The sequence below is a fragment of the Amblyomma maculatum genome, chromosome 5, assembly GCF_055883805.1.
Source record: "Amblyomma maculatum isolate TAMU_Amacu chromosome 5, ASM5588380v1, whole genome shotgun sequence".
NCBI classification, from domain to species: Eukaryota; Metazoa; Arthropoda; class Arachnida; order Ixodida; family Ixodidae; genus Amblyomma; species Amblyomma maculatum.
In genome coordinates, this window is record NC_139348.1 from 160,230,210 (window position 1) to 160,245,915 (window position 15,706).

At 44.2% G+C, this 15,706-nt stretch overlaps 1 protein-coding gene across 3 annotated transcripts in view; it reads left to right on the top strand.

Moving 5' to 3' along the window:
* The window catches only part of l(2)k05819 (transmembrane protein 94-like protein l(2)k05819), a 55,625-nt gene that overhangs the window by 6,881 nt on the left and 33,038 nt on the right, over positions 1-15,706 (top strand). For all 3 annotated transcript variants that reach the window (XM_084604848.1, XM_084604846.1, XM_084604847.1), the window contains exons 6-13: positions 1,410-1,564; positions 2,409-2,511; positions 5,892-6,089; positions 7,583-7,762; positions 9,521-9,749; positions 10,231-10,433; positions 11,277-11,398; positions 12,668-12,761. In XM_084604848.1, the coding sequence (XP_084460974.1) occupies positions 1,410-1,564; positions 2,409-2,511; positions 5,892-6,089; positions 7,583-7,762; positions 9,521-9,749; positions 10,231-10,433; positions 11,277-11,398; positions 12,668-12,761 (1,284 nt within the window). The remainder of the gene's footprint in view (positions 1-1,409; positions 1,565-2,408; positions 2,512-5,891; positions 6,090-7,582; positions 7,763-9,520; positions 9,750-10,230; positions 10,434-11,276; positions 11,399-12,667; positions 12,762-15,706) is intronic.

Genomic DNA, 15,706 nt, shown 5'->3' on the forward strand with positions numbered 1-15,706 from the left:
GTTTGGGGTGAGGGTGGGGGAGGGGGATATATCAAGGGTATTTGGAGCGTACGTACAAGTAAGTAATGTGTTTGAAACGATTGGTTAAAGAGCATTGTCGTCTTAATGTGTTTATCATTCAGTAACTGTGTTATGGGAAGTATTATATAGGCATGTTCTGAGCATTTCCTTCACCAAACACTGACTGGGTGAAACTGTTTTGCTTCCGAGCTACATGAGAGAGATAAGTGCAGACCGCAGCTGTAGTGCTGTTTTCCTGTGCTCACTTGCTAATGGCATTGGTCTGTGTGGTAACATTCAAATATTGCTCTGGATATCTAGTATGAGCGATCAAAACTAACGAGTTTTGTCCAGTGCGTTGAATTACCATAGGCCCATTTTAGTTGTTGGGGCCACCTTCTCTTGCATTTGTAGCTTCAGGGATGAAATCTTACGAGTGGATAGCGCATTGTTCTGCAAAACATTGATTACCTCGCATTTCATAACCTCGCTGCCATCCACATTCATGATTCGTGAATCACCACAGATGCCAGACAGTGGGTTGCCAACAGATGCCAACAGCTCGACAAAGCCAAATCAGACCTGCTATTTGTACACATACTCTCACGTCATCGTGCAAAGGCAGGCGCGCAGATGAACAGTTTCTATCAGTGCTGGCTGCATTATCGTCTCCTGCGTGCATTGTTTTGCATGCTTTACTGTTGCAGAGTAAGTTACTTCATCTGCTGCAAATTATTCTACTAATTAAGGCCTCGTGCAGCATTTACAAAGCACCGACCGGCTGTTTCTTCTGTATGTCCCATTACCTCCCATGGCAGTTCAAGGGTTGTGTATTTCTTCACATTCAACAGATGGCACTAAGGAGCTTTCAAATGGCAGCGGCCAACTTTTTTTACCGGGCTCTGGTCTCTATGCAATGAGAAATCGATAACACAATTCGAAACGCTATACAACGAATGGGTGCACAAAATTATTATAGAAATGTCTTAAAAACTGGCCCCACATTAATTTTGGTCAGTGGCAAGAATATGTATCCTTGCCACCGACTGACTAGACAAGAATATATATATACATATGTATATATATGTGTGTAACCGAACAACAAGCATAGGATCTGGATGCATCCTGTGATCCATCACAGATACTCGACGTGCTGTATGTGTCATGTAGCCGGTTAATGACATCACCGTATTCTCTTACCATCACTGGAATTTTTGTGACCATTTCGCAAGTACAGACAAGAGCATTGGCTTTGAAATGGAGAAGTAATACTTCCGCATGGAAATGTACCATTTTATTTAACATTTCTGCAACGTAAAGGATGTCAGTAGCGAAACACTGCAACTTGGGACCATTTGCAGCATAATATTATGGCATCAAAGGCACTAAATGCACCTGTTTTATCCCAGGGCAAGGAAGCACCACTGACCTTGGAAGAGAAGGAGACGTTCGTGCCCGAGACAGGTGTTGCCACCTGTGTCAGTTTTACGGGAGCCCGGCTTCGCCGGCCGGTCGAACCGCGCTACTTTGTCATGCTTGAGGCACCTTACCTCAAGTTCTTCAGGTATGATCATGCAGACCCAATGCTTGCTGCTGTCTCTCTTGCTTTGTGCGGTTTCAACCGTGTATTTCTAAACTAAAAGTGTCAAAACATCAGTTGCCGCTGTCTCATAGATTTTGCTCTTTATTTTCAAGTCAAAGTAAATAGGACGGTTACTGCTACCAAGATAGTATAACTTTCGGGATGTGAAGGTCGTCAGAGATCGGACCCATCCGTCCAGGGGTTTGCTGTTATTGCCACTATCCAACAGCAGTCACTCGCTACTGTGAATACCTACGCTGATTCTGATGACTGCATAGGTTACAGCAAGGTATGGTCATAACAGATCAAAACAAGTTGGATGACACTTAACGTGCCCTTATAAAACAGGCGCACAACTATAGTGATCATGACATCATGACACAGCTATGGTGATAATAGCATGCAAATGATGCCACATGAATAAGCATTTTTCATGTAGAAACTGGATAGCAGTACATAGCCAGTGTTAGTCAGAACAAGCGCATGAAAGTGTAAAGAGTGTGAAATAAATAAAAAAATAATAATAAATGTTACACATGGTAAATAATGTAAGCAGCAAGAAATGGAAGCACACTGTTGTGTCTTTCACATACTTCTTGAAAGAGAAGGGGCCGCAAGTCATCACAAGAATGAAAAATGTGGCCCAGCTCGTCCAGAGCATGCTTGAAATCACTGAGGTAGTGTATTAAAAAATGTTGGAACATTACAGTCACATATTACAGTCTCATCTCAGTCACATTGATGTTAACGGCATGCCACGCTAACATTAAAGGTTATATGTCCTATTGCTGTTAAAAAAAAAAAGAAACCCGATGCTATGTCACAGGCTTTGTCTGGAGAACTCGTTGGTGCGTCCTGTGACGACATTCACCAAGGAAGTCCACCACGTCAACAGTGTGTACCTAGAGAGGATCGTCATCGGCATTCTCGTGAGTTCCTCTCGGAATATTTCCTGTTGTTTCTTGGTTAGTTAAGAAGACTAACGCATGGAACTGGGATGAAGAAAAGGAAAAAGGCTGGGAACAGTTGTTGTGATAGTGATAACATTGACTTGTTGTTTGTTTGATTGACTAGCTGAGGCATAGTGAGTCAGAGCATTCACCACAAGCAGCCATTGCTACATTTGAAAAAAATTTTTGTTAATACTAGGAGGTACTACTTTTTTTTTGTAGTGACAATAAATTACAGACTTTAGCTCGTAACTAACCCCATACATTAAATGCATTTGAACACACCACTGGCTAAAAAAGGAAGGAACTATGGAGTTATTTTGTAAATTTGTCAATGCTTGTGTACTGTAATATCGTTCTTATTATTATAATTTTCTTTACTTTGTCAATTACTTTCACGGGAGATTCGAGTGTTTTTTGGTTATGTTTTTTCAAAATGCATGTCATATGTAGTTGCTTGTTTACGTTTTCTGTATATTTAGAGAATTTGTTGTCTTTTGTACTTTACCGTTGCCCCTTTTTTCTGTTTTATACATCTTTAGTTTATTACGCTTTGTTATCTCCAGTAGTCGCTGTTGGTTTCGAAATTAGTTATTGCATGCGCTGGCAATGCCTTGTATTGGTTTCGGGACCTTGTCAAGCGTGAGCAGCTTTTGTCCAAGTAACCATCCAGAAATGCCTGGAAAACAAAATTGAAATAAATTGAATTGAATTGAAGGGCATTTGTGCAGCTTTTCCAAAGCATGCAGTCGTGCGGTGTAGCTTTGTATGCACTTTGATTACTCAACCTTTCAAGGAGAGGAGTGACATTTTGGCTGCTACTGCTAAAAGAATTTTTGAAAGTTTGTTAGTACACTCTCATTGTTTTCTGATGCTTGCTGTGGGCGGAAAAAAAAAAGCAACTAATAAGAGCTGAACAGTTTTCAATGAAGCTGCCACATGTAATGAACAGTAACTTGATCAACTGCTTGCTTCTCAGCAGTATTTTAAAAAAAAGGTAGATGGAGCAGTCTTTGCGCACCCTAAGCACAGAACTGAGGCTGAAAACTTATAAAGTGGGACATTTTGAGGTTGATGCACCGAGCTGCTCAAGCAAAAATTGAAGAAGTACAGAGCTATGGGGGACCCTGAGAGCAAATGCCTCTCCTGCAGTTTTCTCCTCCCCTGAGCATCTAGTGCATCTCTTGCGGTAATGTTGTACAAAAAAAGGGTAAAAAGGTTTAGTGTTCTTTTTTTTTGTTTGTGTTGTATGAAGTCCTAAGTCACGATGACATATGTCGTAGGGTATCGTTGGGGTGCATGTTGCATACTGGGCACTTGTTTTTCCTTGATTTTCGAGCATGCATTTAAGTGGTTGCCAATAGCTGGAGTTGAATTAGGTGCAGGGTGAACCATGTTCGTATTACATGTCAAGAACCTGAATATATTATGTAATAGGGCATAGACATTGGAGCGGTCATACACATTTAGATCGGTCGTACTGTAGCTTCACTCTCCATCGTCTCCAGTTTGGCTGCTTTCGTTCGTCCCTTGGAATCTAGTGAAACAATGAGCGTGTGAGATATTGTGTTTTCTTTCATTTTGATGCCAACCTTGTGTTTATTGCTTCGCAGCAGCTCACCCTCATATGTGCAGTGGTTTAACTGAAAACAGAGGTACAAGAATGCCGCTTGTATAGGCCTTGCAGCTATTTCAGGTCGCTGCTCATATATTTCATCGTGGTCAACAGTGCCAAGCGAACACCCCCTCTCAAGTGTGTCGTTGTGCCGTGGTCCGAACACCCTAGTCGTATCTGCAGTATGTTGCTGCGTGCCGATTCATTGCACACAGTTCAGGTTGAACGCAAAGCGCATATTTTAAGTACTGGAAGTATTTTATTGCTGACAGCAGATATATTAGGGGTCAAAAGCATATCACTTCAGAAACAAGGCACAGGGGATCACATGGGCTTGCACAGAATTTACATAGCATCTCTTCCTAGTTTTTACACACTTGTCAAAGGAATGTAAGATACAGCAAGCAGAAGACAGTTTATAAAATGTGGGGATCACAACGCAGCGTATCACTGGCACAATCGTCCTTCATGTCAAACACACTCCAAATATCACTACAGCGTGCCCGCATCATCGTCATCATCAACAACCTGACTATACCCACTGCAGGGCGAAGGCCTCTCCCATACTTCTCCACTTAACCCGGTTCTGTGCTAGCTGCATCCACTTGACCCCTGCAAACTTCTTAACCTCATCCGCCCACCTAACTTTCTGCCGCCCCCTGCTCACCCGCGGGCACCTGCGGGCACCATAAAAAATATGGTGCCCGCATCACCATATTTTTTATGCTATCTTTTTGTAGGTTGGCACTTAACTGAAGCAAAAAAAACCAAATGAAAACAAATAAAAAAGAAGAGGGTCCTTTCCCTTTGCCTAGATGCTGCGACAAATTTTGAGGTGAAAAAAAAGACAAGAAAAAGTATTCTTTTTAAACATATAATACAATGTTATCTGAAGAGATGGCACTGCGTGGTCGAAAGCAAATAAAAACAAAGAAAGTTAGAAGGTCATGTGGTTCGCACGGTTGGACCTCTGTTAAGAATCTCCCGCAGGAACATCTCAAACAAGACAGATCCATAGCCAATCCAACAACATCCACATATCAAGTCAACATTGGCTAAACTGGTTAATTATCTGAACATTGGGTAATCAATAGCCAAAAGCCATAAGCCAATCCAGAAAGGTCATAAATCAATGCAGAAGTCCAGAATTCAATCCAGTAGCTATGTAACAAGTCAAGATTGGCTAAATTGGTTTGGTTGGTTTGTGGCGTTTAACGTCCCAAAGCGACTCAGGCTATGAGAGACGCCGTAGTGGAGGACTCCGGAAATTTCGACCACCTGGGGTTCTTTAACGTGCACTGATATCGCACAGCACACGGGCGCCTTGCTTTTCGCCTCCATCGAAAAGCGGCCGCCGAGGCCGGGATTCAATCCCGCGTCCTTGGGAACAGTAGTCGAGCGCTGTAACCACTGCGCCACCCCGGCGGGGGGCTAAATTGGCTAAAGTATGTAAACATTAGGTAATTAATGGCCATAAGTCATACAAAAAAGAACGAAACATTAAATAAAAATATAAAAAAATATATATAGCTTTCGCTTTACTGCACCTAAGCAGTAATAAGTTCCTCATAGAAATTTTTTGTTGTTTGTGCAGAATAATCTATTGTGGGCGAGGCCTACACATCAAAAAATCTGTATTCGTCGCAGCATACAGAAAGAAACAAGGAGAACCAGACACGGTAACTTTAAAGTGCGGTAACGCAATGTTGCTCACCTGGTTGTTCACCTCTCCTGTGCTGTGCAGGTGCTGACGACGGTGCTGAAGCTGGCCCAGTGGCGCTACCTGGGGGACCGTGCGGGCAGTGTCAAGGAGCTGGTACTACAGCCCGCCCTGGCCATCCTGCCCCTGCTACCACTCTCCCTGCCCGCCCTCTGGCTGGGGCTGCACGCACTGGGCACGGCCCGCCTGCACCTCATGGTCGCCGCCCAGCTGGAGCACACGGTCCGTTGGTTGCCATCTCCCTCCCTAAATGGCGGTTTTACCTTGGTAGAAAGGAGAGAGACACCCAATATTGGTATATATTGGTATTGTGTTGGCAAATTAGTGGTCCTATGTTTGACAGGGCATTGTCAATATAGTACCGATGTTGGGCCAATTATTTATGCTGCCTGGGCACAGATCATGACGTTTATTGTATATGCAGTGTATGTGTATGAACAAAAAAGGCTCATTGTAGGTTAAGCCTTGAGCGATTACAGGAATACAAGCAGAAGCTTAACCCCACCGCGGGGGTGAAGTGGTCAAGGCACTCGACTTCTGTGCTCAAGGATTTGGGATCGAATCCCGGCCGCGACAGATGCCTTTTCGATGGAGGCGAAAAGCTAGGCGCCCGTGTGCTGTGCAATGTCAGTGCATGTTAAAGAACCTCAGGTGGTCGAAATGTCCGGAGCCCTCCACTACAGTGTCTCTCACAGCGCGAGTCGCTTTGGGACGTTGAACCCCACGAAATAAACCAAAACAAATAAGCAGGAATTTGACCTGGAAAACAGTCAGAATCAGTATCTGGACCTTCTTTGGAGGACAAAGTTCTCACACATAGCATCACACGGTCTGCACTTAACTAAACCTAGATGTAAAGTTTGTGTGGGGGGCTTAAAGCATTAGAGGTGCCAAAATTTTTTGTTTTGTTTTTGTTTGTTTGTTTAGAGCACTGCACAAATCATAAGTGTACATGAATTACCAAACTATATAATTTGTGATTGAATTTTACTCACAGACACGTTTTGAGTCATGAGAGTTTGGAAAAAAACTTAGACATAATCATTGCATATTCATTTTTCGCGATTTTAATTTTTTTGAGCAGACTTGCTCAAGAGTTGCTGTGAAATAAAGTGAACAAAGCAGCGACCATAATTGAAGTTTTTATGCTCATCATATGTCCTTGACGCATTTGGAATGTCACAGCCATTGTTCAGTGGTTGAAACCATAACTGTTTGGGAGAAAAAAGTCGTTATAGGTTATTTTCCACTTTTTTGCACAATCCATGCTACTTTCCATGTTTAGTTATGGGCTACACATAGTTCCTCTGACAGAATACACGAACATTTGTTGTTTCTGCTTTTTTTAATACTCCTTTCTCTCTAAATCCAGAAACGTTGGGCTGCAGGTAGGTTTGAGCTGTGACATTGAACTGACAGGACACAGTTTATGCATGCAGCATGTTTCGTTGTTGGGTCACAAGAAAATGCGCCAAATGGAGCCCCCTTTTGACATCTCGTATGACAGTTTCCGGTGTCGTTGCATAGTACAAAATAACGCTACACTACTGCCAAACAAGGTTCATTTGTGTGGTACCAGATGGCGCTTGTCTGGCAGCGACTTCATAGTTACACCTGCTAGAGGCAACCTGCTAACAGATTGCATTTGTTGGTGCCAATAGGATGGCACATGAGCCTGTTAGCCTTTCGGAAACCATGCTTCCCAACCTGAACAGGTGGCGCAGCGTGTGCACGACGACCCCTTTGAGGAAACAGACGAGGTGGAGTCCACGCACCCCGATGGCTCGGTGCTGTCCTGGGGCCAGGTGCGGCCCCTGTTCCTGTCCCTGCTACAGGGCAGGGCTCCCCACCTGTGGAGAACGTCCAGCCTCCTGCATGTGCTGGGAAGTATCACAGTGAGCAGTGTTGCCTCTCTCTCTCTCTCCTTCAGCTGACCGCCTGAAGACAACAAAAAGATAAAAACCTGCTTCTGATGGTGTCTTTTTGCTGTAATGGAAATCTACGCCAATGCATGGTTAGGCTTAACAACTTTGAAGAAGCCTCTGCCTGCCTACATCATCAAAGTACAGTCGACGTCACCCTTGTGTAGAGCGCTCGGGCAGTGCTCAACCCGCATTAGAAACTGAAATTCAAAATCAGCCCACGATTTGCGGACAAAGTGCTCCAGCTCATCTTGTTCACAGGTCTGTGTGGATCTACTTCCGTACAAGCACTGCTTGTAAAAAGTAGAAACTGTGACGAGGTATCGATTTTTATGCAGGGAAGTGCGCCGATCGAGCGCTCTACACAAGGGTGACGTAGACTGTACATGTTTCTGAACGGATGAACAAAACATGCAACATGCCAGGGGTTGGAGGGGGAGGCCTTTAAACAAGAGAAGGTCGCAACATGTAACAATTAAGGCCTCTGTGCCAAATTCTAAGCATTGTATGTGTACTCTAGCGGCGACCACTTCCCAATGGGGAAGCATGCATTTGTACCTTGTGAAGTGCATCCACCCAATGGACCAACAGTTTCCCTGCACATATTGTAATAAAACATTCTGTTGTTAGGCGTAAACATGGAATTGGCCTATCTCCAATAAATAATTTATAATTTGATTTCTTCTCTCGTGTTTCAGTTTGAATTTCAGTGCTGAAGAGTGATACTATTTCAAAGTTGACTTTGTAGCATGTGAGGCATAGAAATTTTATCTGCTTGTACATTAATTATTGTATAGTCTGTTGGTGCTGCCTTGCCTCATGTTAGTGGTGAATGAAGATGATGAAGCAGCAGTAACATTGTAGTTTCTTTTGCCTTACCGAACCTAAACTGTAAGTTGACAACGTAGCCACCACTCAGCAAGTTAAACCGAAACCTACACAGTGTGGGAGAAGATACAAAGTTACAAATTATTTACCAGGTGTAAGCATTGGGGGATGTGTTTATCCGATGCACTAGTCTATATACTAATGGTAATGTGTGTTAAGGATTATGTCAGAACAGCACTTGAGGATTGAGTTTTTTTTAATGCTACTGAGCTTCACTATTTGCTAATAAAGGTCAACTAATTATGTGGTAGAGATCTCGTGGCAGTTAAAGCATGGATGCTTGCTAGAGAAGTGCAATGTTTCATCTCTTCCTGCCAAACAGATAATCTCCAATTATACATTTTGGATTTGTATTCGCAGTGCATACTCACCGATAGTTGTAATTGTCTTAGCTTGAGCATAACTCTCAGGTCTGGATGCAACGGTACGGATCAAGCTACATGCTAGTCCACTACTATGACTCGTTATTAAGCTTAAAAAATGCAGTGATAGTCAAAGTCCTAGCAACCGTCCAAATACATGTGGTCACAAACATCTTCAGAACATGGAAGCCACCACAGGATTAGTTTCTTTGCTATCTAATGATGAAGCTGTGGACGTAAGTGGTGACATCGATTTCCACACTGTACATGAAATGCAGGATCCTCCGTGTCACTTGACATCCTTATGCAATGAAGGAATTCAGTACGAAGGCCGCGTTCAAAAAAAACTTTTATGCACCCCAGTTTGTGTGGGCAAAGTTAGCCAGGAACGCCTCTTATCTTTAACACCTCTCTTATCCCCTTGGGTCATGGTTGTACCAGAACTTTGCTGAATTGATTGCCGGTGACTGTATTGACGCAGACCCTGTGCTGTGTCGACAAAAAGGGGATACTGTCGTGGCCCAACCCGACACCCGAGAAGGTGTTCTTCCTCAAGCCACCACGTTCCAGGGGCAGCAACAGCCATGGCTCCAACCTTGGTGGCTCGGGCAACAACATCCGCCATTCGGCCAACCTGGACGATGATCTCGATGACCCCATGTTAGAGGAGAGGGTCGTGACCCCCGGTGCCGGTGACTCGGTGCTTGAGGGTGAGCTCAGCTTCTAAGAAAAGTGCTAGGGGTCATTCAAAGAGAGCTTAAATAACTTAGGCGTAAAATTGAATATTTAATTGCCGTGCTTCCTCATATGGCAGACACCAAGAAAAGGCCATTTCATAATGTAACTTGCTGTTTTAAATGCTTGGTAACCATGCCAGATCATCAGGATCTTTGAAGTAGAGAAGGTTATAGTTTTAATGGATCAGGAATCCAATTGACTTTGTTGACTGGATTAATGTTACCGCTGCTGATATATTGTACCTGTGCTTGTTTAGTAGAGATTCCCAATGTTGTGCCGTTTGCTGCAGATTTTGATGCATCAGTCTTTCTATTAATTTTAACACGCTAACCGAACTGCTGCATTTCTTCTCTCTAGCTGTTTTAACTTGTAGTAATCATTACAGCATCTATTGAAAAAATGAAGAACTGCCCATGCATTGTTCACCCCATGCATTGTGGGAATCCCCCTCAGGAGGAGGCAAGGGGCTCGGCCTGGATGGAGCAGGGCTGGTGAGGCGTGACTCGAGGCTTGCAGGCTACGATCCCCCAGACCACATGTACCACCCGGGAACTCACGTCGAGGTGCTTGACTTGACGCACAGTATGCTGTCAGCCTTTGGGGTGCAGTTTGACGACCCTTGCTGGAAGGACTACATCACCAACCTCAAGCCACTGGTAAGGACGCCCTTTGCTGAGCATGGAGAGTAGCTGGCTGCAGGATACCACTCGCAGCCTCAATCAACTTGTGCTTGGTTATTTACCTACACAAACAGGAGCCTTTTTTATGGCCGGATATTTTGATGAGATGTGGGAAAAGCACTTGCCTTGCAGTAAGCATGGTCAGAGTGATGATGATGATGACGATGGTTTATATAAGCACGCATAGAAACACAAGAAAGGGCAAAAGTTGTTATGGAAAAAAAGAAAAGCTAATGACATCTTGATAGAAATTAGGCAGAGGAAATGGTCATGGGCAAGTCATCACATGCAGAGGATCCTTCAGCAGTGATAGAACGGACTTCAAGGTTAGGGAAACAGCAGGGAAAAGCCAAGGTGCAAGTGGAGAATTGAGTTTGGGACGCTTGCAGGGTAATACAAGCGTGCTCAATACGTAGAGAACCGTTTTATTGAGGAACTCACGTCACACTATTTGTGTGCGAACTCTATTAAGCTTTGTGGTAGGATTTTACTTGTATGTAGTACCGATGTGCTTGATGCCAAGTCTTTCCCTTCCTTCCTTACTTTTTTTTTGTGTTTTCTGTCGTTCCTTCTTTTTTTTTTTTTTTTCATTTATTTGTTGTGTTTCCTTCATTTTCTTCTCCGTGCTTCCTTTCCTTTTTTTTTTCTTTTTTTTCTTTGTGTGTCTCGGCTACTGTCCCTTCACTTCCTTTATTCCTACCTTCTCTTTTTTTTTCTCCTCTTCAGTCTTCATTCCCCTCTCCCTAAACAAGACGGTAGATGGTTAAGTGACTCCGAATAGTCAGTTCCTTGCTAATGCCACTGCCTTCTCTTTGCCAGGGCTTGGGCATCTTGCTGAACACATGCAACCCGGCCACCCAGGAGAAGTATGCCCGCTTCTGCGACCACATTGCCTGCGAGAGCCTACACAATGAGTCGGCCGTGCCCGTTGTCAACAAACGGTGAGGGCCCCGTGCAGCTCTGCCTCACCTGGACTGAAACTGAGGACAAACCTAGGGCCCATATCGAAACTTGCAACCCTTTCAGTAACGCCGCTCTCTGTAACACCTGATTGGCCAAGACTCCGCAAGTTAGATGCAGCGGCTCAACCATTTCCAGTCCAGCATCTGGGCCAATCAGGTGCCTCTGGGAGGGACGTAAGATGGGATGAGGGCTCCGAGCACATATTGCTTCACACACATGCAGTCAAGGATGGACAACTTTTAAAAGGGTGCCAAGGGTATCCGTCCCCTTTAGAAAGTAGCATCTTAAAGAATAACGTTAGGTGCGTGCAAATATTGAAAATTTTTTAATGCGAATCGAATACGAATGTCAGGAAAAAAAACACCTTCGAATGTTGAATCGAATATCTGATCAGTGTGGAAAAAATGGAAAATATAGCAAACACTGCTCGTCTTGTTTATTTCAGAATTCAGATGGTATTTGCTAATAAAATTATGCTACAACTGCACAGAAGTGTACACCCTACTGAAATACTCAGTATAAATCTATACAGGATTCCATATACCAGTTTGTCTTCTTTTATTTTCTTTTTTGTATAGGATGGAGCTGTCATATTGCTGCTGAATACAGTAAACTCTCATTAATTTTGCCTTCAAGGGACCAGAAAAAAACGTCCGAATCGACTAAAAGCTCAAATTATCGAATGGGCCTAGAAAGCTGCCGAAAACCGTTTGCACCATAGTAATCTTTATCTGTCAAACACTTACATTATGGTTGCCTGCACTTGAGGTGAAACCGAAGTGAGAACGCTTTTTCCCGGTTTCGTCAAGCACTTTGATTTGTGTACACAGTCGTCGGGAAGGGCAGCTTCACAAAATGGAAGGTCCCTCTTCACAAAACAGCCCCGTCGCGTTTTGCGCTATCCACTGCACTGTCAACCATTGCGGGCAATCACGCAGTGCAGGGAAACTGCGGTGAACTCAAAAATGTTTGGTGTATTCAGAAATTTTCAAGTAGTCGAAAATTCCTGAACACAAATACAAATCGAATAACAGACATATTCAATTCCTTTTCAAAATTTTGAATATTTGCACACCTCTAAACAACATTGATATGCGTACAACCGTCCTTTTTTTCTATGAGAGTGCGTTCATAGTGCGTGTGGATAGTGGATGTTGGTTTTGTACCCTCTTATCCGCTTGCTCAGTGACTATTCTTGCCAGCATGTCTCACTGGTTGCAAATGTCGTTTGCTTGTCTCGCCATCAGGTGCCTGTGCGACCTGGCCGTCCAGATGGGTTTCACCGAGCGTGCTGTCGAAGCATACCAGCACCTCCAGCACGTGGCACTCTTCAGGCACGTGGTATGTGGTCATTCTGACTGCTATTCATTCCACATCTCGTTCGGCTCTGCTGAATGAGGCCCCACAGATTTCCTGAGCCACACAGGTACTTTACTTGAGGATACATTTAAGAGGCCAAGAAGCAGAAGAAACAAAAAAAATTAACAGGTTTAACTTTGGTTAAACCTGGAGGGAAGTGAAAGCTTGATGTACATGGCTGCGCTCATTGCCAAGCTTGGATTAAATGCACTACGTTTCTCCAAATGTAAAGCCCATTCTTCATCAGCCTCTTCGGGACGGCTCCTTTTCAGAACCTCATTTTGACGTGTCTTTGCATTCCGACACGCTGCTGTAGCAGAGTGTTTGTGTTCCTCCATCTTGTGCAGTGTTGTAACCCAGACAGGAGCCCCAGGGGCTTAGCGCCCTCTACTTCCATGCCACACTGACGTCACCTCATGTGACCTTGACCTTGCCAGTGGTCACGGGCCACTTGGTGGCCTACGTGACTATGCCCGAAAGTCACATGGCGGCCACCAGGCTTGACATAGAAGTCTGACCACTAAATCTCTCTCAAGGTGAAAAGCGTGCGTACCTGATGGCACCTCATGCGACCTTGACCCTGACAGTGGCCACGGCCCATTTGGTGGCCTACGTGACTATGCCCCAAAGTCACATGGTGACCACCAGGTCACGTGACCTTGACAGTAGTCACGGGCCACTTGGCAGCCTATGTGACTATGCCCCAAAGTTACATGGCGATCACCAGAGGATTTAGAGGTCAAACTTATGTGTTAAGATATATATATATATATCTTAACACAGAAGTTTGACCTCTATATCTCCCTCAAGGTGAAAGCCGTGCATACCCGACGGCACCTCACGTGACCTTGACAGTGGTCACGGGCCACTTGGTGGCCTATGTCACTATGCCCCAAAGTCACTTGTTGACCACAAGGTCACGTGATCTTGACAGTGGTCACGAGTCACTTGATGGCCTACGTGACCATGCCCCAAAGTCACATGGCGACCACCAGGCTTAACACAGAAATTTGACCTCTAAATCTCCCTCAAGGTGAAAAGCGTGCATACCCGACGGCTCGAACTACCTGGCGTAGTGAAGCTTTTGCTTCAAAAAAAGGGTCACCCAAGGAATGCCCAGTTTTCTAGCCTAAATTGGGGGGGGGGGGGGGGGGGTTATAGTCAGAGAGTAGAAAGCAAAGGAGGGGTAAAAAAAAACTTGGGTCTCTGTTCAGATTGTATGGAGGTTGTGCTTCGGTTCATAAACACAGGGGAACACCCTCATTGAGTTTAGTCTGATGCCAAAGCCTGTGTCTCTCAAATATTTGAGGATTGGCTTAGTTGCGTTCATCATCATCATCACCAGCTGAACTATACCCACTGCAGGCCTCTTCTATATTGCTCCAGTTACTCGGTCCTGTGCTAGCTGCATCCACTTGACCCCAGCAGACTTCTTAACCTCATCCACCCACTTAATTTTCTGCCCCCACCTCCTGCCACACCTTCCTTCCTTTGGAATTCAATTTGTTACTCTAAGCGACCATCGGTTATCCTCTCTTCACACTGCATGCCCTGCCTATGCCCATTTCTTCTTGATTTTAGCTAGAATGTCAGTAACTCGAGTTATTTTTCTGACACACTCTGCACACTTCCTATCTCTTAACATTACATCTACCATTTTCCATTCCACAGCCCTCTGTGTTGTCCTCAACTTAAGTACATAGTACCCTCTTCGTTAACATCCAGCCCCATAGGTCAGTACCGGTAAGATGCAACTGTTATACACTTTCCTCTGGAGAGATACTGGTAAGCTGCTAGTCATACTGTGCGAGTACTTTCCAAATGGGCTCCATCCTAATCTTATTCTCCTAGTTATTTCCCTTTCGTGGTCTGGATCTGCATTAAACCTGTCCTAATTAGACATACTATTTCCCTACCACTTCCAGCACTTTGTTGCTTATTGTAAACTGTTGTTCCTCTCCCAGGCTGTTCAACATTACCTTAGTCTTCTGCATGTTAATCTTTAGGCCTACCTTTCTGCTTCTCCTGTCTAGATCATTAATCATTAGTTGCAGTTGCTCCCCTGAGTTACTTAATAAGGCAATGTCATGAGTGAATCGCAGATTACTGAGATATTCTTCATCGACCCTGATGCCTAATTGCTCCCAATTATGTGTTTGAATACACCCTCTAAGCAAGCTGTAAATAGCACTTGGGAGATGGTGTCTCCTTGGTTACTAGAATTTCATCACTTTCTTTGTGCAGAACTATGGTTGCTGTGCAGCCACTATGATATCTTCCAGTACTTTGGCTCACCTGCACCCTGATCCCGCAACGCCTGCATGACTGCTGAGGTTTCGATCGAATCAAATACTTTCTCGTAGTCATTGAATGCTATGTATAGGGGCTGGTTATATATTCCAAGCACTTTTCTATCACCTGATTTATAGTTTGGATATGATCGATGGTGCAGTACCCTTTCGAAATCCTGCTTGATCCTTTGGTTGGTCAAAGTCTAAGGTCGTCCTGATCCTATTACCGATTACCTTGGTAAATACCTTGTACATACATAACTGATAGTAGTAAGCTGATTGGTCTTTAAGTTTACAAGTCCTTAGCGTCCCCTTATGAATTAAGATAATGTTAGCATTCTTCCATGATTCCGGTACTTTTCATGTCATCAGGCATTGCGTATACAGGGTGGCCAGTGTTTTTAGCACAATGTCCCCTCCGTCCTTCAACAAATCTGTAGTTACCTAATCCTCCCCAGCTGCTTTCCCCTTTTCATTGGCGGAACGTTTGATTGCTATTCACTACAGCTAATCTCATTTTTGTCCTGGCTACTGTAGAGGTCCATAGAGAACTCTTCGGCTACCTTGGTTATCTTGTTCATGTTAGTAATGACATTGCCTGCCTTGTCCCTCAGTGAAGACATCTGATTTTTGCCT